This window comes from Cinclus cinclus, chromosome 25 (genome assembly GCF_963662255.1).
Source record: "Cinclus cinclus chromosome 25, bCinCin1.1, whole genome shotgun sequence".
Taxonomy (NCBI): domain Eukaryota; kingdom Metazoa; phylum Chordata; class Aves; order Passeriformes; family Cinclidae; genus Cinclus; species Cinclus cinclus.
Genome location: NC_085070.1, coordinates 915321 through 938822, shown reverse-complemented (window position 1 = coordinate 938822; position 23502 = coordinate 915321). Strand labels below are relative to the sequence as shown.

The following is a 23502-nucleotide window of genomic DNA, read 5'->3' as shown; positions in this document are numbered from 1 at the left end:
CATTAACCTGAACTGAACCTGCCAGTGCCCTGCGTCTCCCAAAAAGGGTGACTCACAGAGCATATTAAAACACACCCATTATGTAGCATTTTACAAAGTCACACAGATCAGCAGACAAAGAATTCATGGGACAGAGCAGCAGATTCCTCTGGCCAAATCCTCCCGAGCTGAGAATTGCATGCCAGGTGTCTGGGAGCAGATCAAGACTCCTGGCAGCACACTGTGGTAACAAACCTGGCTGGGATTCTCCCTGCTGGGGTCACTGGTGTGTCCAGGTTTCCCTGTTCCCCTCAAAGTGACCTCAGCCTGGGCACACCCACTCCTGTCTCTGGGCTCATCCCTGGGCATCAGTGGGGATTATTTGCTTTTTCTCCTCTCAGTGCTTTTCCTCTCCTAAAATGTGCTGGTGGCAGCACCACAGGCAGCATCCCTGGGGAACTGAGCCAGGGAAGAGGTGGAAAACCCCAGACACACCACAGGAAAGCATCATGTGCCAGCATTCCAGGCCCGTGGTGGAAAGAGAATGAAACCCAGGCTGGGGAGAGAAAACAGGGCATTTACCTGACAGGAGATCTGCACCAAGTACACCAGCTCCTTGGACTCACAGCCATTCCTCGTCACTTCGTTCTGTTCCTCCGGGAGAGAGAGCTGCAGCCAGGGAGAGGCAGAGAGAGAAGAGCAGGTCAGTGAGGGGGAGAAACCAGGCACAGAACAGCCCATGGAGCACAGCATCCACACCAGCCTGCTCCAGACTGAGTCTCAGGGAAACAGCAAATGTCTCGTTGGAGCTGCCACAGGGGAGACACTCAGGACACACAGACCCTGGAATGCCACTGGATTCTGGAACCTCACCTGACAGGTTAAAAATAAAAATATGGTTCAAAAATAAAACAATTATGGGGAGGCAAACGGTTTGAGGCAGGAATTAAACCTCCAGCTTAGAAGTCTGCAAAATTAATTATTCACTGAAAACATCTCTATGAATATTCATGGATAGTGAATATAGAACAGTGCTTCTCCCCCCACATTCTACCCCCCCCCCCCACATTTTATTTATTTTTTTATTTTATACATTCAGGCAGACATTAGATAATAAAACATATCTCCTAATTTCAGTGTTGTCAAGCAATTCCCTCCAGCAGAGAGTTTTACAGCACCTTTCATCACACCCAGAATAATTAACTGCATCATCAGGATGTGTTTATGTGAGAGCAGTGAGGAGACATTTCTGCACATGGACCAAGCCCAGAGAATCCCACTCCTGGCCCTGTTATCCCACTAAAATGGCTTATGTTTAATGATCTTCTCTGAGAACAGAAATTACAAATCATCATAAGCAAGTTAAGGCTGTTTGTAAAGCAAATAAATAAAGGAAATGTGTACATACAACTTAAAAGGCCGTAAAAAAATCCTAATTAGCCAAGACCAAAAAAAATTCCTGAATAAAATGAAAGCAGAAATGGAAAAAAGCTGAGGTGAAGAATCCCAAGCTGATGCTTTTAATAAACGTAAGCAAATGAAAATCAGACGTGGGTAGTGAGAGACATCTCATGAAAGAAGGACAAAAAAGGCAAAGTTCTCTCTATACAAATGACCATGACACCTGGAATTTGTTTCACTTCATTCTGCCAGAATCTCCCTTCTCTCTATAGGGAAGTCCTACCACACACCGATTCAACCCTCTCCCTTCACCAACCCAACTCCTGGAATAGGAGTTTCATTTCTTTTCTGATGGCTGCAGACAGGTAAATAACAACATTCCTGGACCAAAGAAGGTCTTTGGATTAGTACAGTTTATTATCAGCACAGACTGCTGCCATTAATGTGATTAAACACAACCATTGCTTCTGGATTGCACCTTCCCTCCACCTTTACCATCATTCTGTGCTATCAAAGATCACATCTGAAGTGCTACTGAGTTTTGAAAATACAGCCACAGCCACAGGAAACCCAAGGCATACAGTAAAGGAAGGCTCACACATGCTGTAGATATTTTCCACATTCGCCAGGTCTGAGGAGCTCTGGTTCAAAGAGGCCACAGAGATGATCCAAAGGCTGGAGCAGCCCTTCTGAAAGGCTGAGAGAACTGGAAGTGTTCAGCCTGGAGCAGAGAAGGCTCCAGGGAGAGCTCAGAGCCCCTGCCAGGGCATAAAGAGGCTCCAGAAGAGCTGGAGAGGGACTGGGGACAGGACACAGGGAATGGCTTCCCAGTGCCAGAGGGCAGGCTTAGATGGGATTTTGGGAAGGAATTGCTCCCTGTGAGGGTGGTTGAAGCCCTGGCACAGGGTGCCCAGAGAAGCTGTGGCTGCCCCTGGATCCCTGGCAGTGCCCAAGGTCGGGCTGGAGCAGCCTGGGACAGGAGAAGGTGTCCCTGCCTGTGGCAGGGGTGGAGTAAGATGAACTTTAGGGGCTCTTCCAACCCAACCCAATTCTGAAATTCTATGAATCAAATGTGGGTTTCCTTCTCCTGGAGAAAGGTTTCCATCCTCTAATCTTCCCTGTGCTCACTGAGGGCACACAGACCCTCCAGCCCCCAAGGGAATTTCAGGTGTCCCTTCAATGAGTGTATGAGTGGCAAAGCTCATCACCACAGGCCCCAAAAAAACACCAGCCAGGTAACAAAATCATCAACAGGCAACTGCAGAGCTCCCTGAAAGGAATTCTGACTGAGCAGCAGAGCATGGGGCAGAGGTGAATTCATCACCTCCCTCTCACACTGACACCAGGCTGGGCTCCAGGCACGCCAGGGCTCCGTACAGAGCCCTCAGGATCAGCTGGAGGTGTGAGCAGGACACTGAGCTACAGAAATCTTCCTTCCCAAGGCACATCTGCCTGAGGACCATCCTGCTGATCACATTCAGGAAGGTTACACTTATTGCACTGACCCTCCCAGTCAGCCCCACTCCAGGCACTGCTCACACAAACTCAGTGTGGGGACAAGTGATGTTTCAGCCCACTGATGCTCCCACACCCATGCACCTGCCTCATTTCAGAGGGGAATTGTGAAAACCAGCTAAACACTGCTCCTCTCCCACAGGCAGCCTCATGCTGACTGGGACGGAGACAGAAACTGTTTACACAGGAAAATCTGTGGGGTTTATCCACCTGTCCTCACAGCAAAATGCTCCCAAAGATGAATATTTGCTCATGTTCCCTGTCCCTGTGTGGTTCAGTTTGTATTTTGCTTTGTTAATAGACATGCACCAAAGCTCTCCCAAAAATCATGGATGTCCTGATGTTTAAAAGCCTTTCCTGCTGCTGTATTCCTTGTAAACAGAACATCCTGGAAAGCACAGCTGCCCCCAGGCTTGATTTGAAATCTTAAGCACAGAGCAGAGGTCTCTCCTGACCTTACTGGACTCTGAACATGACTCACAGGCAGAATCTGGTTGGCTCCAAAGTGGGACATTGATTTTTGTGTTCTTAAAGAACAGAGGAGCCAGTGGGGCTGGTGGATACTCCTGTAACTGTGCCTATGTGTTTTCCTGAGGTAAATTATCTGTAAATAGCATTTATTGCAACTGATCAGACTTAAACAGCATATACTTTGTAATATATAATCTGCAGTGTTCCTTCTTCACATTGAAATTGGCTGATGAACAATTATGAGGCATTAGATCCCATTAGGTTCATTTATTGTTGAAATATATATGCTTAACTAGGATGAGTGGATATGACCAGTTTCATAAATTACCTTTAGAGTATCCTAAACTATTAATTGGTAGCATTCCATGATACACAAAGAAAACCTTAAAAACGGTCACACCACACTTCATGCGTGTGGAAAACATAGAGTTCTTCTAAACATTACATAATTAGGGAATTCCAGAATGGTTTGGGTTGGAAGGGACCTTGAAGCTCATCAGGTTCCTTGGGCAGGGACACCTTCCACTGTCCCAAGTTGCTCCAACCTGGCCTTGGACACTTCCAGGGATAGGGCAGCCACAGCTCCTCTGGGCAGCAATGCCAAGGCATTGCTCAAATTCAATTTGTCTTTACACAGCTGGGGACAAGTCTAGGAGACTCCACCCTTCATAGACCCACTGAGAACTGATGATGAATTCAGCACAGATCATTTTTCCTCTACCAGCAAACTCGTACCACAAGCTTTGGGTTCTTTTTGCCCAAAAGAGCAGTGCTTGCTGGCCAAGACTTGGCTGATCACATATACAAGGAGGTTAAAATTCAAAATGCTTCTAGTTCATGAGACAGAGGCTCATCTCTGGCAAACTGGGTGATAATGGGACTGATTACAGGGGTCTCTCACAGAGGAAAATGTATTGGTCATTCTTCTTGTAGGGAAGAACAGCAACAAAGCAGGAGGCTGAGTTATGATATGGCATGTTCAGAATTAAAAATAATTAAAGGATAACTCTTGAGATCTGTGCAATCACTTTTTTTACTTCCAACCGCTGCAGAGTCTTGCATGCTCATCTTACAAACTGCAAAAGCTCTGAAAAATCATCTCAGGAAAAGCACTACATAAATCTGTTGACAGGACAGGGATTGCTGGCTACTAACAAAGTACCAAATCCTGACCAGGTAAGACCTGGTGCCCCCGAGCCCCAGATGTCAAAGGAATCTGATTCAGCCAGCTTTAACTTTCACCTCCTTGTTTCCCGTGTGATGTCAACTCCATCACACAGCTCTCCTGGTGAAAGGGTAATTTGTGAGAAGCCTGGGAAGTGTAGCTTTGATTTGTCTGTGGAACTCACTTCAACTTCTGCTTCATAAAGCCATGAATGTACTGATCTCACTCATGCACATCACAGCAAGTAATACAGAGCTGTGGCAGAGAGCTCACAGTAAAATTAAAATATGTAAGAAAGAGAAAACAAAACATAAAAGAAAATAAGAAAGCCAGAACAAACCCCCACCTCCCCAAAAGAATCAGTGTTAAGGTTAGAATTTAATCAGGGAGGCATTCAGTAATTAGATGACAATTAATTAATGAGAACTGTAAGCTAGAAAAATAATCTGATTCCAAATAGAAGGAGCAGATCAACCTTCCCAAACTCCAAACGTGTCTGTGCAGGTAATGGTGTAAACTTTTAGCAAACCTTAATTAAAGTAATCCAACTGAGACCCCATCTCATGTCAGAGGTGTGGAGCTACACTGACCTGGGACACAGAAAGGGAATAACACTCCAGAGAGCAGCAAAACCCTGTAAAATAATTCCTACAATTCCTGGAGTAGATTTTAGTTTCCACACGGCACCTCTCAGGTTTCATCAGAATTCCTTGGATAATGATGGCATGGCTGGGAGCCAGCAGAAAGCCAAGACCTTGACAGGTGATATTGTGTGTGCACACCAGGGACTTGCTCCTGCTAGAGGTTTTAGGGACACTGTTAGTGCAGAACTGAGACAGATCAAGCCACAGGGAGCAAACAGGAGCTTCTTCAGGAAAATGTTGGGCCAATCACAAATATCTGTCACCAATCTGAGCTGGCAGAGGTATTTGTGGCATCTCTCAAAGATGGTGACAGAAACCTGCCTGTCCTTGACCCTGACCTGAGGGTTTCTCATGGAAAACATACATTTCATAGCCAGTCAAACAAATTATGGAGAATCATGGAATTGATGAGACTGGAAAAGCCTCTGAGATGATGGAGTTCAACCGTTCCTCCAGCACTGCCAAGGCCACTGCTGAGCCACATCTAACAAGTGTCACATCCACATGGATTTGAAATCCCTCTGGGGATGTGGCCCCCACCAGTGCCCCTGAGCAGCTGTGTCAGGGCTGGACAGCCCTTTCCAGGAAGAAGTTTTCCCCAACATCCAATCTAAATGTCCCCTGGCCCTACCTGAGGCCGTTCCCTCTCCTCCTGTCCCTGTTCCCTGGAGCAGAGCCCGACCCCCCGGCTGTCCCCTCCTGTCAGGGAGTTGTGCAGAACCACAGGGTCCCCCCAGAGCCTCCTTTTCTCCAGCCTGAGCCCCTTTCCCAGCTCCCTGGACAAAAAACCACAGCTGCTCTCTACAGCTCTTTCTCTATGCTTCAAAATATTAATTACTTACTATAAATTATTGCTATTTACAACAATGTCATTCACCAAATAGATATAATTACATTGTGGTATGTATTTAAATATAGGCATATAAATATGAGTGCATTACTTGTAGTGCAAAAATAAATATTATTATATTTATATAATAAATTATACATATAATATAAAATATAATAAATATATAATTGCATTTACATACCAAATATAACTTAGTTGTTATTAGTTATGATAAGGTAAAGTACAAGCAAGTTGAGCCTCATTAGCAGACCCTCTCCCTTGTGATACAACACAACCAATTGGCAGCATCTGTCCCAGTGATCCAGGTGGGATGAGGAGCTCACATCTATAGGAATCTCCAGGAGACAAGGGATGGCAGGAATGCTGACCAAGACTTTAGCAAGGAGTTTTAAGCCAGTGGAAAGGCTGCTGCTTTTCTTGGCAGAGGTTGTGTCATAGTTCCAAGGGAAGCTGGTGAGCTTGTCATGTTTTCCAAGGATGGAATTTCAGGTTAAATTCCTAGGGAAGGCAGCCAGACACAGGCAATGGGAATTGCTGCTGCTCACACCTGGCAAAAGCCCATTAAGCCTCCAAAGCACTGCTACATGTGATAACATTTTTCTGACAGTATTAGGAATTAACATTTTTTTCCCTTCCTAAACCACCACACTTTAATGTCTGTTAATTTATGATGTTTGTGCAATTTAGCAAATCAAACGAGGCCAAAGGCCCAGGACCAGTGGCACCTTCATGGAATGTATGCAGTGGGTCTGACTAGTGGCCAAAGGCAAGGAGCAGGAGGTTCATTTCCCTGTGAAACATGACTATGTTTGATAAAAAACAATAATTCTAAGACCCAAATATCCTTGGGACAAATCCTAAAGAAATTAAAAGTTGATTAAACTCCGAGATGCTGCTTCATTATAAGGAAAAGCTCTGACCACATCTCTCAGCTCCAGTCATCAACAGCCAGTTCCTGCACCAGTTTCTAAATTATCCTGCTGATCCAAGCCTCACTCCACTCTCATTACCCAGGCCATTACTCACAGCAGCTTGTCTGGTAATGGGGCATCTTTCCAGACCTGCCTTTTGTACATGTGAAGATTTTATTTTACTGTATTTGAAATTTTAGGTTGGCAAATCTTCTCAAACAGGGAAATGTTTTCTACCTAATTACTAGGACAACATAAATGTATTTATATGGCCTATTTTGCCTCATTCCAGCTTTATCTTGTTAAATGTACTAATTATCCTCCCACATACTTGCCATCTTCTCCTGCTTTCTTGTTTCATCCTCAACTGTGGCTTCAGAGCAGAAAAAGAACATTTTCCATGGAGCGATTTCTTTACCCAAGCATAAATATCCTAAAGTAATGATCAAAGTAAAGACAAGAAAGCCCTGTTTAAAGAGCACTTTTCTATCTGACTCTCCATTTCCCCCCGCTATTCTAAATCATCCCTTTGAAAACTCCAACACAGTGCTCAAAAAGCAGCAAAAAATGCACAAAAAAAATCAAACAGGGCTTGATAAGAGAAAAAAGGAAAATGTACTTCGTGTGATGCCATGCAATCACAACTCCAGGCTCCCCAGGGTGCGAGTAAACCCCTTCCTGCATGTGGAGGGTTGGACATTATACCTGGACACTCCATGGAGCACCAGGGGCCTGCCCATCCACAGTCAGCCACCAGAAGCACCAGGGTGAACAGAGACCCAAGCACAGCTCTCCCAGGACAGCTGGACTCGGATCCTTAAGGACCCTTCCAAAGCCAAGCATTCTGTGCTTCTCTAGTTCCCACCTATGCCTGTTTTGTGCAGAGTGTGAGATACTGTGTGGAAGGGTTTTGATGCCACAATTAAACTCCCAGGCATCTCTCTAGGAAAGAGGCAAAGCATCTCCATGAACAGATCCTCTCTGTGATGCAGTGACACACAAGGGAATGGCAGGAGCTGTGTCAGGGAGGTTTAGGTTGGCTATCAGGAAAAGGTTCTTCTCCCAGAGGGTGCTGGCACTGCCCAGGCTCTCCAGGGAATGGGCACAGCCCTGAGGCTGCCAGAGCTCCAGGAGTGTTTGGACAGTGCTGCCAGGGATGCTCAGGGTGGGATTTGGGGGTGTCTGTGCAGAGCTGGGGCATGGACTGGATGATCCCACTGGGTCCCTGCCAGCTCAGGATATTTTGTGATCTGTGACAGCCTGTTTTCTCCCCATGATTTGAGCACAGTACAACAGAAAACATCCCTGGAATGTGCAAGGATATGAGGGATAGATGGGAAATGGACTCACAGAATCCCAGAATGGTTTGGCTATGAAGGGATCTTAGCCCATCCCATTTTATCCTCTGCCTTGGGCAGGGACACCTTCCACTGTCCCAGGCTGCTCCAAGCCACATCCAACCTGGCCTTGGGCACTGCCAGGGATCCAGGGGCAGCCACAGCTGCTCTGGGCACCCTGTGCCAGGGCCTGCCCACCCTCACAGGGAGGAATTCCTTCCCAATATCCCATCCAGCCCTGCCCTCTGGCAGTGGGAAGCCATTCCCTGTGTCCTGGCACACCATCCCTTGTCCTAAGTCCCTCTCCAGCTCTCCTGGAGCCCCTTTAGGCACTAAGAAGGAAGGGACACTAAGATCTCCCTGGAGCTTCTCCTCTCCAGGAAGCACTCTCCTCTGGGAGAGCACCCCCAGCTCTCCCAGCCTGGCTCCAAAGCAGAGGGTCTCCAGCCCTGGAACATCTCCATAGTGTCCTCTGGAGTTGCTCCAGCAGCTCAACATCCTTATTTCATGAGGAACCCCAGAGCTGGGCACAGTAAACCCCTTTCCCAGCAGACACAAGTTCTCATCCAATCACAGGTATACTCAGAAGTTGGGTTTTATGCAAGAACTCACACAGAGTAGATGTAAGAGGCTGTGGGGTGTGTGTTTTGCCTGTAGTTACTTCCAGAATTATTTTAAGCTTGCAAATCACACAAGACAATTTCTTCCTATGGCAGGCTGATTATTCAGCAGTCAGCATCCCTTCATCTGAGCTTCACCTTCAAGACTAGTAAGTCCATGGTTTATAAATATGAAGAGCTAGAGAAAAGGGCAAATCCCAACCCCAGCAGGATCCTTGGGGTGCTTTATTGGTACTGGATACAGCAATGGCTCCATCTGTGCCTTGCAAGCACAAGAACAGGTCTCCTTTGGGCTATTTGGTTACTGCGTTTTTAAAATAAGCTTCCAGTGAGGTCATGCACAAGCGCTACACATCTTGGTGCTTCTGAGAGAGATGAGAACATCTGGGACACTCCTTGAAGTCCTTCAAAATCAAAACTCCGGCAGAGAATAACTTTAAAATCACAGAATCCCAGAATGCTGTGCATTGGAAGGGAACTTAAAGCTTCTATCTCCCTCTACCCCCTACCACGAGCAGGGACACCTTCCACTATGCCAGCTTGCTCAGAGTTCTTTCCAACATGGCCTTGAACACTTCCAGGGATGGAATGTACGGACACTGAGAAGAGCCTGCTGGGCTCCCATGGAAAAAAAGCAGAGCTCCTGTTCTGGGACACACTATTGCAACTTTTTAAATACACATCCCCTGAGCTCTTCCCAGAGGGATGGGTAATGGCATCACTTTGAGTTGGCAGTGAAGACTCTGAGATGTGATCTGCTGCGTTTTTAGCTTTCCAGGGACTGGGGCAGGACAGGTCCACTCTGGTCCATCAGACACAGGGTAAAAGGTAAGGCATGTTAAGGGACATTAATCAGCTAAGAGAGAAATCTAGAATAAGTATGAAACCAGGCAAAACACTTGCCCAGTGCCATATTTCTCTTGCATGCAGCAAGAGGAAAGGAAAGGCAATTCCTTGCGAACTTTACCCTTTCCAATCTCAAATGCTGTTCTGGACAGGAGGGTACCCTGCATACTGCTGCCGTAGAGCTGCTCTGAGACACAAATCACAGAGAATCCAGCTGGTGCCTCTCTGGAGGTGAAATGAGGAGTAACTTGACCTAAGTGCAGTCAGAAATGCACAGCTTGGAAAGATCCCCCTTCCAATCCCCGATCCCAGGTGGAGCTGCCAACGCAGGCCCCAGTTGTGTAACTGCTGGAGTCTGTTTAACTCCTAAGAAAAGTCTATTTGATGCCTAAGCTTGCTGAGACACAAAATATGACACAAAATATCAGTTCTATCACTTTCCTCAGATTCTCCCGTATTAAGCTGCAAGTGATCTCACCATTTTATCTCCTCTTAAATGTGTAAGAAGATCAATCTTCATAAGCGATGAAATATTTATAAAAACTTCTAAGATGCAGTCACTGGAGACCCCATTAAGCAAAAACAACTTCTGAGTGTCTGCAAACAGAATGTTTTCACGGAATTAAAATATCTGAGATTATTAAAAACAAAGCAGGAACACCCCTTTGTGCAGCTGTAGGCAGAGCAGGGCCTCAGGCACTGGGGACAGGCACAGAGCACAGAACATCCTGGATTGCTCCATGGGTTCCATTTGCCACCTGTGGGGTTTCTGCTTGGAATTCCCTGGGTTTGTCTTTTGTCTCTAAAGCTCTCTATGTTGAGAAACGTCCACACTCCTTCTATTCCATGATTCGGAAATTTCAGGATTACAGGCTACAGAAATCATGGCCTTCAGATAAACAGTGTTGAACTATATAGACTGAAGCCACTGGGCTGAGAACTGCTTCCCACCCTAGCTGGGTGAAGCCTGGACTTTATTAATTTTTTATGACACAGAATCGAGGTCACTTGGAATTATTTGGGAAGACATGGGAGAAACACAGAGGTACTATTAGATTTGCTTCATTGATTTCTTTCCTGCAGGTTCTTTTGATTCCATGATGACCTCATTTCCTTCTCCTTTGGGGGGACATAACTTCCAGTCCCTGGGGTTTCAGGAGACAACATGGAATACAACACTGAGCAGAGGCTCTCAAACCAACAGCCACAGGCACAGAAAGCTGTTCTCTCACCAGACTTACAAGGGGTAGGAAGTTCCAAAGAGCAAGAGCCTGGAAAGTGCCTGAGCTCAGTAACAGTGCCCAAGCCTGGCTGGGAACATGGACTGGTTCAGGCAATCACATTCCTCTTGCAAGCTTGTCCCAGGGGAGGTTATCAGGCCATTCCCCACATCACAGTGCACAGGAGTGACCTCCCTGTGTTCCCCTGCATGGACACACGCTCCAGGGACTGAGAACTAGAAAATGAATGAGCAGAATCTCTTACAGACTCCCATCTATGACTTCTGGCCACCAAGAGACATCCCATGGGATCAAACACAAATCACAGAGCTCTGCCAGCACGCCTCTGGTGGGAATTGAAACCACAGCTCCTCCAAGGAGAGCTGGCAGGGTCAGCCGAGCGCGGATGCATCAGGCTCAGCACACACAGAGCCTCCCTCCATTGTGGCACGTTGCTGATGGAATGGTTATGTTGTTGTTTGGTGCAAACAGCCCATTCCAGGAGCATGTGTGATGTCTGGCTCTTGTTCCCAGAGCTCCATCCCTGGCCAACCTCACCTCGAGCTCTGCATTCCCTAGGGCTTTGCTTTTCCCAAGGAAAGGAAATGGCTGTGGTGCAGCCACAAGGAAATGAAAACAATCCTGGGGTGCATAACTTATCCCCTTCCAAATTCAATTTCCATAAAAATACGGCATAAAATAAATATTTCCTTAATTTTAAAAATTGCAAGGCTGGGTTAAATGACTGTGAGCAGAGGCTCCCGTTAACACTACACTGCTGACAAAATCTAATTACAAACAACAGCAATTCCTGGCACAGACACCTCCAGATACTATAAAAAAACAATGCCCCAAGCAGAGAGGTTTGATTTAAAAAGAATTTGAAGACATATTTGAATGACTTTACAAAAAGTAACTTTTGGAGCATTTCGGGACCAGGAAGAAGATCTTGAACTTCATGTTTTGTTTCAAACTTCTGAGATTTGGCTCTCACTGAGTGGCACAGTACTTGGAGGGACATACCTGGAAGTACCTCCAGAGTACACTGAATTGTTTGGGATGGGATGAGATGGGATGGGATGGGATGGGATGGGATGGGATGGGATGGGATGGGATGGGATGGGATGGGATGGGATGGGATGGGATGGGATGGGATGGGATGGGATGGGATGGGATGGGATGGGATGGGATGGGATGGGATGGGATGGGATTCACAGAAGTGTGCTGTAAGTAATCAGTGTAAGGAAAAAAGCCACAAGTTAAACATCCCAAATAATTAATTTCAATCTCAAGAGTGGCTGAATGTTGTGTGTGAAAAACAGCACCATACACACTGTGCAGGAATTTGAAAGCTTCCAGTGGAAATACCCTGGTTACTCTGCTCAGTCTGCTCAGCCACTCACACACAGAGAAACAAAACACAAAGCCCCTTCAGTTTCTTTAACTCATGGCAAACATGAAGCTCAGAGTTCTGAGTGACACAGGTGCTGTATCAGCAGCAGCAGCACCACCAACCAAGTGAAAGGTGTCACTCAGCCTGACCAATTTATGGAGGGGGGAAAAAAGTATGAGAGGATTCCCTCTCTCCACATATGCAAATCAAGGTACTAGGGATGAAAGGCTCAGTGGCCCTTAGAAAAGCAAGGAGCAAAGATAGGCAGGAAATAGGAAGTGGTTTAAGTCCAGCTCTCCTACAAAAATGCCAAGGAGCTGAGTCATCACAAAGGGAGCTTTGGGACACATCCTGACAGTTACAGAGCCTTAGCCTGGCAGGGCAAGGAACAGGGGAATTCTCACAAGGATTTAGCACTGGAGGGCTGGAGATGCTGAGCACCCTCTTGTGCTGCTCACTGAAAGCCTGGAGTTACACCGAGCTTCCAGGGAACAGACCAGAGATATCACATGGACAAAGTCATTCCTAGAAAGTCCAGATGCTAATTTTGTCTGCTTAATAATCTACTGGCTATGACTGAAGAAACACATGTAACTTCCTAAAACTTCTCTGTCGACTGCAGATTGCTCTGTGGCTCCTGTCAGCACAACATCCAAGTGAGCATTACGTGTCCCTGCACCTGATGAAAGATTTATCCAAGTCTGCTTCACATACCCACAGATCTGCCTCAGAAACATGGAATAACAGTCTACTAAATTATCCAGGTAAAAGTTCAGAGTCAATATGCACTCACTTTGACAACAGATATTCCTTTATATTCCAAATATTCTTTTTAAAGGTATATGAAAGAACAAAGAAAAGGAAATAAATGGTAAAATCACCTTTACTAACCCTACCATCATAATATAGGGTATATCCTAGGAATTATTAGCAATAGTTTGGAACACATTTAGCATCAGAAAATGCAAGAGACTCCTTTTATTACTGGTTTGTCATTTCTCTGCTTGGCAGGAGATGTACTAGAGGTCTAAAAACATTTATCTTAAAAGCCAATCCCTTCTCCTGAGGCAGGAAAGCTCTACTGGGACGTTCCCCACCCCACTACCAGCTAATTCCCTATACCTCATTAATATGACTTTCAGACTGACTGCACTTCCTCATTGCAAAATGATCTTCCCAAAGGCCACAGGTTAGTGAGGAGAACCACAGTTTGAATTATCCTGAGCTTTAAAATCTGTCATGGAAGACAGTCTGCACAAAAATACAATCACCTCCCCCTCCTTTGAACTACCTCTGAAGATCCTGCAAAAAACTCTTGTTCAACTGGAATCTGAATTGTTCATTATTGCCACAGCAGCACTTGGTACCACGCTGCAGGTGCCCTTGCAGCCACTTTTACTTTATCCCGATGCCTGCAGCAAACAAAAAGGATCTCAGAGTAAGCCCAAAGGGTCTCTGAGGCTGTGCACTACTTACCCCCACTACAATGCTCTGTTCTTTCCATGGATGGGCTCCTGAGCCAAGGCCCAACAGCTCCAGGTCTCTCTGCTCTGAGAAAATCTCAGCAGCATCAGCTTGGGCGTGCACAGCTTTAGGCTGGGGATCACAGGGAGCTGTGCCCATGGTGGGGATCACAGGGAGCTGTGTCCACGGGGGGATCACAGGGAGCTGTCTGTGCCCACGGGGGGATCACAGGGAGCTGTCTGTGCCCACGGGGGGGATCACAGGGAGCTGTGCCCACGGGGGGGATCACAGGGAGCTGTCTGTGCCCACGGGGGGGATCACAGGGAGCTGTGTCCACGGGGGGATCACAGGGAGCTGTCTGTGCCCACGGGGGGATCACAGGGAGCTGTCTGTGCCCACGGGGGGATCACAGGGAGCTGTCTGTGCCTACGGTGGGGATCACAGGGAGCTGTGCCCACGGGGGGGATCACAGGGAGCTGTCTGTGCCCACGGGGGGGATCACAGGGAGCTGTGCCCACGGGGGGATCACAGGGAGCTGTGTCAACGGGGGGATCACAGGGAGCTGTGCCCACGGGGGGATCACAGGGAGCTGTCTGTGCCCACGGGGGGGATCACAGGGAGCTGTGCCCACGGGGGGGATCACAGGGAGCTGTGTCAACGGGGGGATCACAGGGAGCTGTGCCCACGGGGGGATCACAGGGAGCTGTCTGTGCCCACGGGGGGGATCACAGGGAGCTGTCTGTGCCCACGGGGGGGATCACAGGGAGCTGTGTCAACGGGGGGATCACAGGGAGCTGTGCCCACGGGGGGGATCACAGGGAGCTGTGCCCACGGGGGGGATCACAGGGAGCTGTGTCAACGGGGGGATCACAGGGAGCTGTGCCCACGGTGGGATCACAGGGAGCTGTCTGTGCCCACGGTGGGGTCACTGGCTCTGTTTCTGTCCCAGAACTGCTGCAGCCTGGCGCTCCCAGGACCATCCCCCTCCGCTGGCACGCTGCCCATTTCGTGCTCCATGGGCACCGCAGAGAATCCTGCGGTGTTCCTGGTGTTCCTGCCGCTCCCCCTCACTCTCCCATCGGGATGGTGCCGCGGGATGAACCGTGCAGTTTAACGGGAGCCAAGAACAGCAGAGAGGCAGGGAACGCAGGCAGGGATTGCGCTCACAGCAGCACAGCCCGGGAGAAGAGAGAGCAATGACAGCAAGTGCCAGCACATGTGTGAGAGCCAGCACACTCCAGGCGAGCTGATTCCTCCCTGTGCCTGCTCTCCCCCTGCTGCCAGCCCACTCCGGGCTGAAGTTCCATGGAATCCCCCTGCAGCCCGTGCCCTGGCACAGTGGAGCTCTGCTCGCTGCACAGCCCCCGCAGAAAACAAGCATTTAATGATGAAAAGTTTGCTGTCAAAGCCTTCCCTGGCCAATGAACAGCCTGGACACGTCTGTGTGTCCAATGAGTCTGCGTATGACAGAGTGAATGAGGCTCATCTGCAACATCCGATATTGCAGATTGTTATTCACTGGCTGGACTTTAGCATTCATCACCATTAACACTGGCAGGGACATCCTCCCCTTCCCCACAGACCCAAAAAACGTGGGTTCAATGTGGGTTTCAATTTTTAAATTTGAGCGGCAATTTAACATAATAAGTGAATATTCTCATAACACCACAATCGCTACCGCAATGCCAAACCACTTCTGCCAGTCCAGAATATCCAAGTTTAGTCCTTTCTCTGCAGAAACAGCCATTTTGGAAATCACTAGCCATGGAGGAGGTTCTATCTCAGTCATCCCACCCCCTGCCTGGTGATGATTTTACCACCAAAGGCAGGGAATGACATCAGTTCCGTCTTCTCTATGGTAATGGTAATAGTACCATATTTAAGGTAATAAATATTACCAAAATTATGGTAATAGGGAAATATTAAGATCTGACATTTTCTCAGCACAACCTCGTGCTTTTATAATATTTGGTCACAGAGGTCCCTTGTCGAATTCAGGTGCAATTTTTGCAGACCAAGTCAGGGAAGTTGTAGAACAAAGTCAGTTCTCAGAAGATGCAGATCCCTGTCAGAGCCTTCATCTTCCACAAGTCACGAACAGCTTTTACCTTGAATATGTCAGAAGTCAGTCCTGTATTTCACTTCTTATTTTACTGTAGATGATGTCTGTTTGAAGGCCACTCTGCTTCAGACTGCCAGTGTCAGAGATGGGCTAGGCAGCCCAAAAATGCCAGGGAATGATCACCTCAGCACCCAGCAGGGTCAGCAGAGCGGTCTGGTTCAGTAACATCACACAGCAGGAACTCCCCGTAAGTTGTCATTTTAAATTTGCAGAACAGATTTTCCAAGTCTCTTGCCCACTTTTCAGATTTATTTCTCTAACAACGCAGGGAGGGGACAGAGAGTTCTGCACATTCCAGCCCTGATACCTCTGCTCCTGCCCATGGGCTGTTCTCCAAATTTTCCCCATTTGTTGCCTACACTGACAACAAAGTTCAATCTATTTTATATGTCCCTTGTCCATACCCTACATAAAGGTGCAACACAAACACCCTTGAGGCCGAAAAAGCATCTTCATGTGGCTGCAAAGACAATTAATCAGCATTTGTTCCTCATAAACAGTAAGTGTAGCACAGCACGTACAGGAACATACACTTTCAGTGCAGGAATACGGATTTTTAAGGTAGTAAAATGGATTTTTATGATAGGAACAAACTTTTCAAACCTTCTTCATCAGCTAATAGCAATTTCCCCCTCTTCAAAGTTTTCCTTTGTTCTTTGAGCTCTGATAATACCCTTGAGAATTTTTAATGCTCAATACATGCTATTTAAATAACTGAAAATTAGTATTGTTAAAAAGAAACTCTATTTCTTTCCTGCCCAGTGTCCTATTTCTCCCAAACCTTGGAAATTTCCTGGGCAATAAACTTTCAAGAAGGCCTTTAACTGTTACACTGGAAAACTTATCAAAAGGTGTCACTGGTTGCTGTATTTTCAGGTATGACATGTTAGGAAAATTTATGAGATATATAGTATCTCCAAAAAATGAGACTGTGGGGTGCTACATCACAAGGAAATAAACATTTAGGGAATGCTTATGAAGGAAATCAGTGCCTATAAATTACACAGTCTGGGCCACCCCTGGAGCAGCCTCATTTAGTGCAAACAGGGTATAATCATCAAGAACGAGCCTTCCGTGTGCTGCTCACCCCTCAGGGTCCCTCAGCCCATCTGATTCCCAGTCCCTTCCTGCACCTGGTTGGTTCTGATGAAATCAGAAAGCAATTCCTGACACAGAGGTGGTGTCACTACACATCACTATGTGCAGCCTGGCCTGTCATAGACAAAGGGATTACAGAAAGTGACAATGAAGAAAATCTGTTCTAAGGATGGAGACATACTTGCTGAGGTCAAAAGCATCCTGAAATGAACTGTAAGAGGCAGGAGAGGGATGTCTGAGTGTGGTCCCTACCACACATTATCACTGAATTACTAAGATTATAAAAACCTCCAAAATACCAACCTTTGAGTGAAGAATCAGCATTTATAGTTTACAAACATGTGGAGCTGAAAAGGATTCAACCAGTGTAAGACTAGCTTCATCACATATTTTGCTCCTTCTGATAAACAAGTCCTGGTACTTGATCACATATTTCCTACCAGAGAGCTGATTTCCTTCTAAGTAGGAAAAAACCCACCAGCAAATAAGCAAAATATCCTAATTCCCTCGAATGACAAATCACATTTTAACCAGCCACGATATGGACTATTCTCTAAACTGAGTTCATTAAATGAAATCATCGCTCTCATCCTCACAAATAACAACATCCAGCTCTCACTGGCACAGGCAGATCACAAGCCTGGATTAATTTCCAACTCTGAAACAATTTCTCTTTGATCTCCTTGGTACTGTGGGTGTTTATGGACTTGGGGATGAGCTGGGGCAGTTTGGGAGTGCACACAACATGCTTTACACCCCACCAGGTTCATGTCTCCATTGTGAAGTTCTCTAGAGGAACGAAGCAGAATTTCCTTAAATTTGCCTTGACTCTTTCCCAGAGAAATCACCACCAAATCCACAAGTTTCCCAGGAAGCCAAGGGCAGTGGCTCCAGAGAGAGTATCATCCAGGAGTAACACTGTGTATCCTGCCAGATCCAAACCCTTACAAGCACCTACAGCACCCCCAGCACCAACCCCGTGGAGATGAACTGGACAGGTAACCAAAAAATTCCTTCTGCCTGCAAACCAACCTCTGCTCCCGACATCCAGTGCCATCAAACTGCAGATCTCCCACTGCAGAGCCAGCACACCCAGGCTGTCTCCCAAGGAAGCCACCTTCAGTCCCTGGCTGATGGAGCCATGTGGATGCAATTGCAGATGTGTGGAGAAGGGCCCCTGGATCCTCCTGGCACACGTGGGCACCTGCCTGTGCCACCCTCCAGCACAGCCCTGCCCCAAAGGCACAGCCAACGCCTTCCACAGCACTGCTCAGAAGCAAAGCTAGCCCAGCAAACGATGGGTTACAGCAACTTCAGGGCTCTGCTTGGGGTCTGCCATGGTTGGTAATTTAAAAATGAATAAAAATTCCCCTGATCTCCCAGCTTTCCACAAGACACGTGTGTTTCAAAGTCCTCAGCCAAATCTGGAGCGTTTCAAACACTCTGGATGGCTCGAGTTTAATTTGTTGTTGTTTGGGTCTGTGTTGATTAACACATGTAAATAAAGGCAGCTGGTGTTACCTCTCTCTATTTCCATTTCACACCCCATTAAAGCCTGTTTCATTATTAACTGAAAGCAAAAGGAGATTATTCTGAAATAAACCCTCTCTGGCAGGTCTAGTCAAAACCCGGGGAGACCCAGCCCCCCTCCTGGCAGCATCTTGGATACCACACAACATCACCAAAACAGTGCTGGAAAAGGAAATCAAACCCCTCACACTGCACATTCCTCAGCACAGAAGAGGGGAGGGTTCCTCTGTCCTTCTGTCAGGAAAATCGTATTCTTTCATGCACAGAATTTAAGAGATGAAAGTACCAGTTAAGACAAACAATGAAGAACTGTTTCCCCTGCACCCAAACGATCCAAAAACAGCCGCAAGGAACAGCCCAGCCAAGTTCAAACACCTCCAGTCTGGGGCAGGAGGAATTTCTCTCCACGTGGAGGCAAGACAGTATCTCATGAGCTATGAAAGCACAGCAGTAACAGCTGGATAGAAACACCTGACAAACCTCTGGACCTGCTTGAACCCGCAAAAACTCAATTATGACACATACATACATTGTACAAAGTCAGCCCACGATCACAGAAATCTCCTCCTTGGAGTGTGTCACTGTTACTCCTGCTCTTTTCTACACCCCAGCCCATCTTCACTCCCAAGAGACCCCAAGTAAGCATCAGGATGAGAATTTTGAAAACTGGAAGTTCACAATGCTAAAATTGTATCACAACCATTTCCACCAAATCATAAATCCATCAAATCCCAGAGTGATTTGGGCTGGAAGAGACATGAAATCCCATCTCATTCCATGGGCAGGGACACCTGCCACTATCCCAGCTTGCTCCAAGCACTCTCCAACCACTTGAGCACTTCCAGGGATGAGCAGCCACAGCTTCTCCGGGCAGAAATGCATCTGTTTGGAGCTGCCTGGAATTAGATGCATGTAGGAGAGCACTGCTATGCTGAATTCCCAGAGCAGGGCAATCCTGAGAGCCCTCTGCACACTAGATGGCATTGCACTCTAAACAATAGCAGGGATCAGGACAGGATCCTGGATCCTGGAAGAGCAGCAGAATCGTCCTCCTGCTCCTGCAGCCCCTGGTTTTCATGAGAGTAAAGTCCAGCCCAACTGTGTGAATATTTACAAGGCCAAGACAATGGAGACAGCTCTGGAAGAGGAACCAGCACTTGGTGGCTTCAGGCTGAAACAAAGAGGCAATTAAATTAAAGGACCTGCCTGATTCATTAATTTATTTAAAAGAGAAGTGGCCTTGTCACAAAACAAAGCATCCTTTCTTTCACTGTCTCCCCCTGGACCAAGCAGGATTCTTCCCCTGGCTGTTGCCAATCAATGAGCACAGACACAGCATTCCCCATCAGCCTACTAGGGGACCATAATTTATATTTATTTGACCCCTTCAAGAACCACTTACACAGAAAAGCCATGTGAATGCACAGGGAATGAGGTTTTCTAGTGTTTGTCCATCATTTTTTTCACAGGTTCAGTTTATATGCTGGTGACATAGGTAAAGATATAAACTACTCAAATCCGTAACACATTTAAGCTTATTGAGAAGTGCATTCATCCACAATCAAAAACATAAGACTAAGGCAGTTAATATAATTTTTTATGTAGGTCTATAAGATGTATACAGTTTGTATCTTCCTGCATATGGGATTTCATAAAACTGCTGACTTTCAGGGGAAGTGCATTAAAATCACAGAGTTAGTTATGACTGTCTTTTTTTTCTCTGAGTTCCAAAATCCATTACATTCTGTAATAGAGGAGGCCAATGACAGTTTTACTCAGTCTAACTTTCCATTTGCTGGAAACAAGCACATTATTCCTCTGAGGCAACTGAAAATTGACACAGCCCTGTCATTCCACACTTAGTTTCTTACTCACTTTTTCTGTTTTCTCCCCACTAAATCAATATTAACTTTTTTCCATACTGATAAGAATCAAAGTCACTGCAAAAATGCCTTATATACCTGAGATAGCAGTAGGAGTACCAAGGGAGGAGAAAAAAACAACACAGAACCCCCAGCAACAGTAATTTTGACGGAGGGAAGAGTGCTGTGGCAATGAGCAGCTTAATTGGCTTAAGGGAGTCATTGATCCTGTCTCACTGTTACATTTTCTAAGCACATTTTCTACTCAGAGAACAGATCCATTTATGCTGTGATTTCTCAGCCCCCTGTAATGCAAAGATAGGTATTTGTGTGATCTGAACTGTGCTGAGTGAGATTTGGGATTTTTCACGTACAGAGAAGTAGGACCAAGAACTGAACTCCTGCAGCAAAGGCAGGAAACGTAACTTACCCAAGCACCCAAGGGAAAACCAAAGAGGGGCTTGACATCCTTGGAGCAGGAGCCTGGTTGCACCACATGTGGAGGCACAGGATGCAAATAAAGCTGAATTCCCACATGGAAGTGCACTCCTGGCTCTCCTGGGAGCAGTTCTGCTGGAGCACAGCCCCACCTGACCCCTTCCACAAGCAGGACTCAGTGCTGGGTGAGGAAGGAAGGCTGGAGGAAGCAACACCAACGTTCCTGACACTCCAAAGGTGGAATACTGTCCAACCCAACATAAAATACCTCCAGTCTGGGGGAGGAGGAATTTCTCTCCACGTGGAGGCAAGACAGTATCTCATGAGCTATGAAAGCACAGCAGTAACAGCTGGATAGAAACACCTGACAAACCTCTGGACCTGCTTGAACCCGCAAAAACTCAATTATGACACATACATACATTGTACAAAGTCAGCCCACGATCACAGAAATCTCCTCCTTGGAGTGTGTCACTGTTACTCCTGCTCTTTTCTACACCCCAGCCCATCTTCACTCCCAAGAGACCCCAAGTAAGCATCAGGATGAGAATTTTGAAAACTGGAAGTTCACAATGCTAAAATTGTATCACAACCATTTCCACCAAATTATAAATCCATCAAATCCCAGAGTGATTTGGGCTGGAAGAGACATGAAATCCCATCTCATTCCATGGGCAGGGACACCTGCCACTATCCCAGCTTGCTCCAAGCACTCTCCAACCACTTGAGCACTTCCAGGGATGAGCAGCCACAGCTTCTCTGGGAAATGACAACAAAATGTACATTTTCAAATGATGAAGTAAGGTTTGTAAATAAGAATAAATAATGCTGGCCCAACTTGCACAGCTTTATCTTTGCAGGGTGTGCATGGTCTCCAAAAGCCTTGTCCATTAAAAATGAATGTCCCTGTCAGCCTGCAGTGAATGACACCAAGAGCTGACACATTGCACCCAGAGCTGTCTGAGCAGGACCTTGCAGGACAATGCCAAGGCAGAAGGCAGTGAGGAGAGAGCAGTGTTACCACAAACATATCTGGGAACTCCTTCCCCACAACAAGCATTATTTATCATCTGGCTCACCAGCAACTTCTCTTGCTGACAAGAGCAGCAGCAAATGAAGAACAATAATCTCCCCTTACTTGTCAGGAGGAAGTGATAAAAGCTGAGGGGAAACTTATTCCATTTCCTCCTATGACCCCACAGCTGGGAAAGATCAACAACCACTCATGTGGATAAACCAGGCTGTGTGCAAGCAAGCACTCCTGGTGCTGAGGCTGTGCCCACAGCCCCTGACATGAAGCAGAGGTCAGGCTGTGACCAAGCTGACTACTGGATGGACTCTAAGAGAACACAACCACAGCAAGAGCACTTCCCAACTAAGTACTTTAGCTTCCCACTCTGCCAGACCTGAGCTGGGGGAAGGTGTAATCAGTTTTTTGTGTGTCCATGCACGAGAAATACTTCAAATCCTCACATCTCCAATCTGCCCCCACCCTGCTTTTTTGACCAAAGAAAATGTAAGTCCTTGTCCCACTGGACAAGCTGGGACAAATCTGACATATGTTTTATAATCCACTTTTAGTTTTGTACAACTTGAGCAAGTGCTAAACATGGAACAGACTCGATGGAAACACTTCCCTCAGCTTACGGGGAAAGGGGAGCTGGAAAATGAGCAGCAGAGGTATATGGTCAAACTGACTTTCTGAAACAAAAGCTTTTCTAGGAGTAGAACCCAAAACTTCCCCCCTTAGCTGAATAAAAACTTCATAAGTTCATAAGTTGCATAAAAACTTCAGCAGACTAAAAAGTATCTGGCATTAACAGGAAACCCACAGCTCTGTGCTTTATTGCACCTCCCCCTCTCTGCATGTGCACAAACACATCCATACATGTTGTCCTCCCTCCTGCTGCTCACAAATCCCCATCCTCATAGCTCCAGCACATCTGCCATGTCACACCTCACCAGCAACAAGGACAAGCTGTGCCCTGCACAACTTCTCCAACTGCTCTTCCTTTGAAGAAAGGGGCATCCCAGGGAACCTGCAGGGCAATATTCAACTCACACATGCATATAAAATTCAAAATATAGCTGACAAGTAATTCCGGTGTAGTGGGTCAAAGAACTAAGTAACTTCTACATATTGAAAAAATGACCACACGCTGTAGGTGTATTACCTGCTTTGCACAGTAAATATCACCCAGATTGAAGAGAAACAGTTATACAAGGTGCAGAACAAGCATAAATCAGTTGAGACAAGGCACCATAAACTCCCTCACACACATGATGTTTTAATACGAGATTTTACATCGATCAGAAAATCCCAAAGCTGTTTGGGTTGGAAGGGACATTAAGGCTCACCTCATTCCACCTTCCACTAGCCCAGGCTGCCCCATCCAACCTGTAATCAATCCTACAGCTACAGGACACAAAGACATTAGCGTGGGAAGCCACTGAGTGTGCTTGTGATTGAAACATCCAATGACACTTACAGGAGTTAAATGATTTAAAGAAACTAGCCTGGGCCCATGAAGGAAGTTCTACAGAGTACACCCAGGTGATTGTTTACACTCACAGCCACTGCAGTGTGTTCAGCAGTGACGGGGACAGGGAGGAAGAGGATGAAGAGAAAGGACAGA

At 46.6% G+C, this 23502-nt stretch overlaps 1 protein-coding gene across 2 annotated transcripts in view; it reads right to left on the bottom strand.

Moving 5' to 3' along the window:
• ARHGAP32 (Rho GTPase activating protein 32) overlaps positions 1-23502 on the bottom strand; it is a 145509-nt gene that overhangs the window by 91317 nt on the left and 30690 nt on the right. For both annotated transcript variants that reach the window (XM_062508565.1, XM_062508564.1), the window contains exon 5: positions 562-648. In XM_062508565.1, the coding sequence (XP_062364549.1) occupies positions 562-648 (87 nt within the window). The remainder of the gene's footprint in view (positions 1-561; positions 649-23502) is intronic.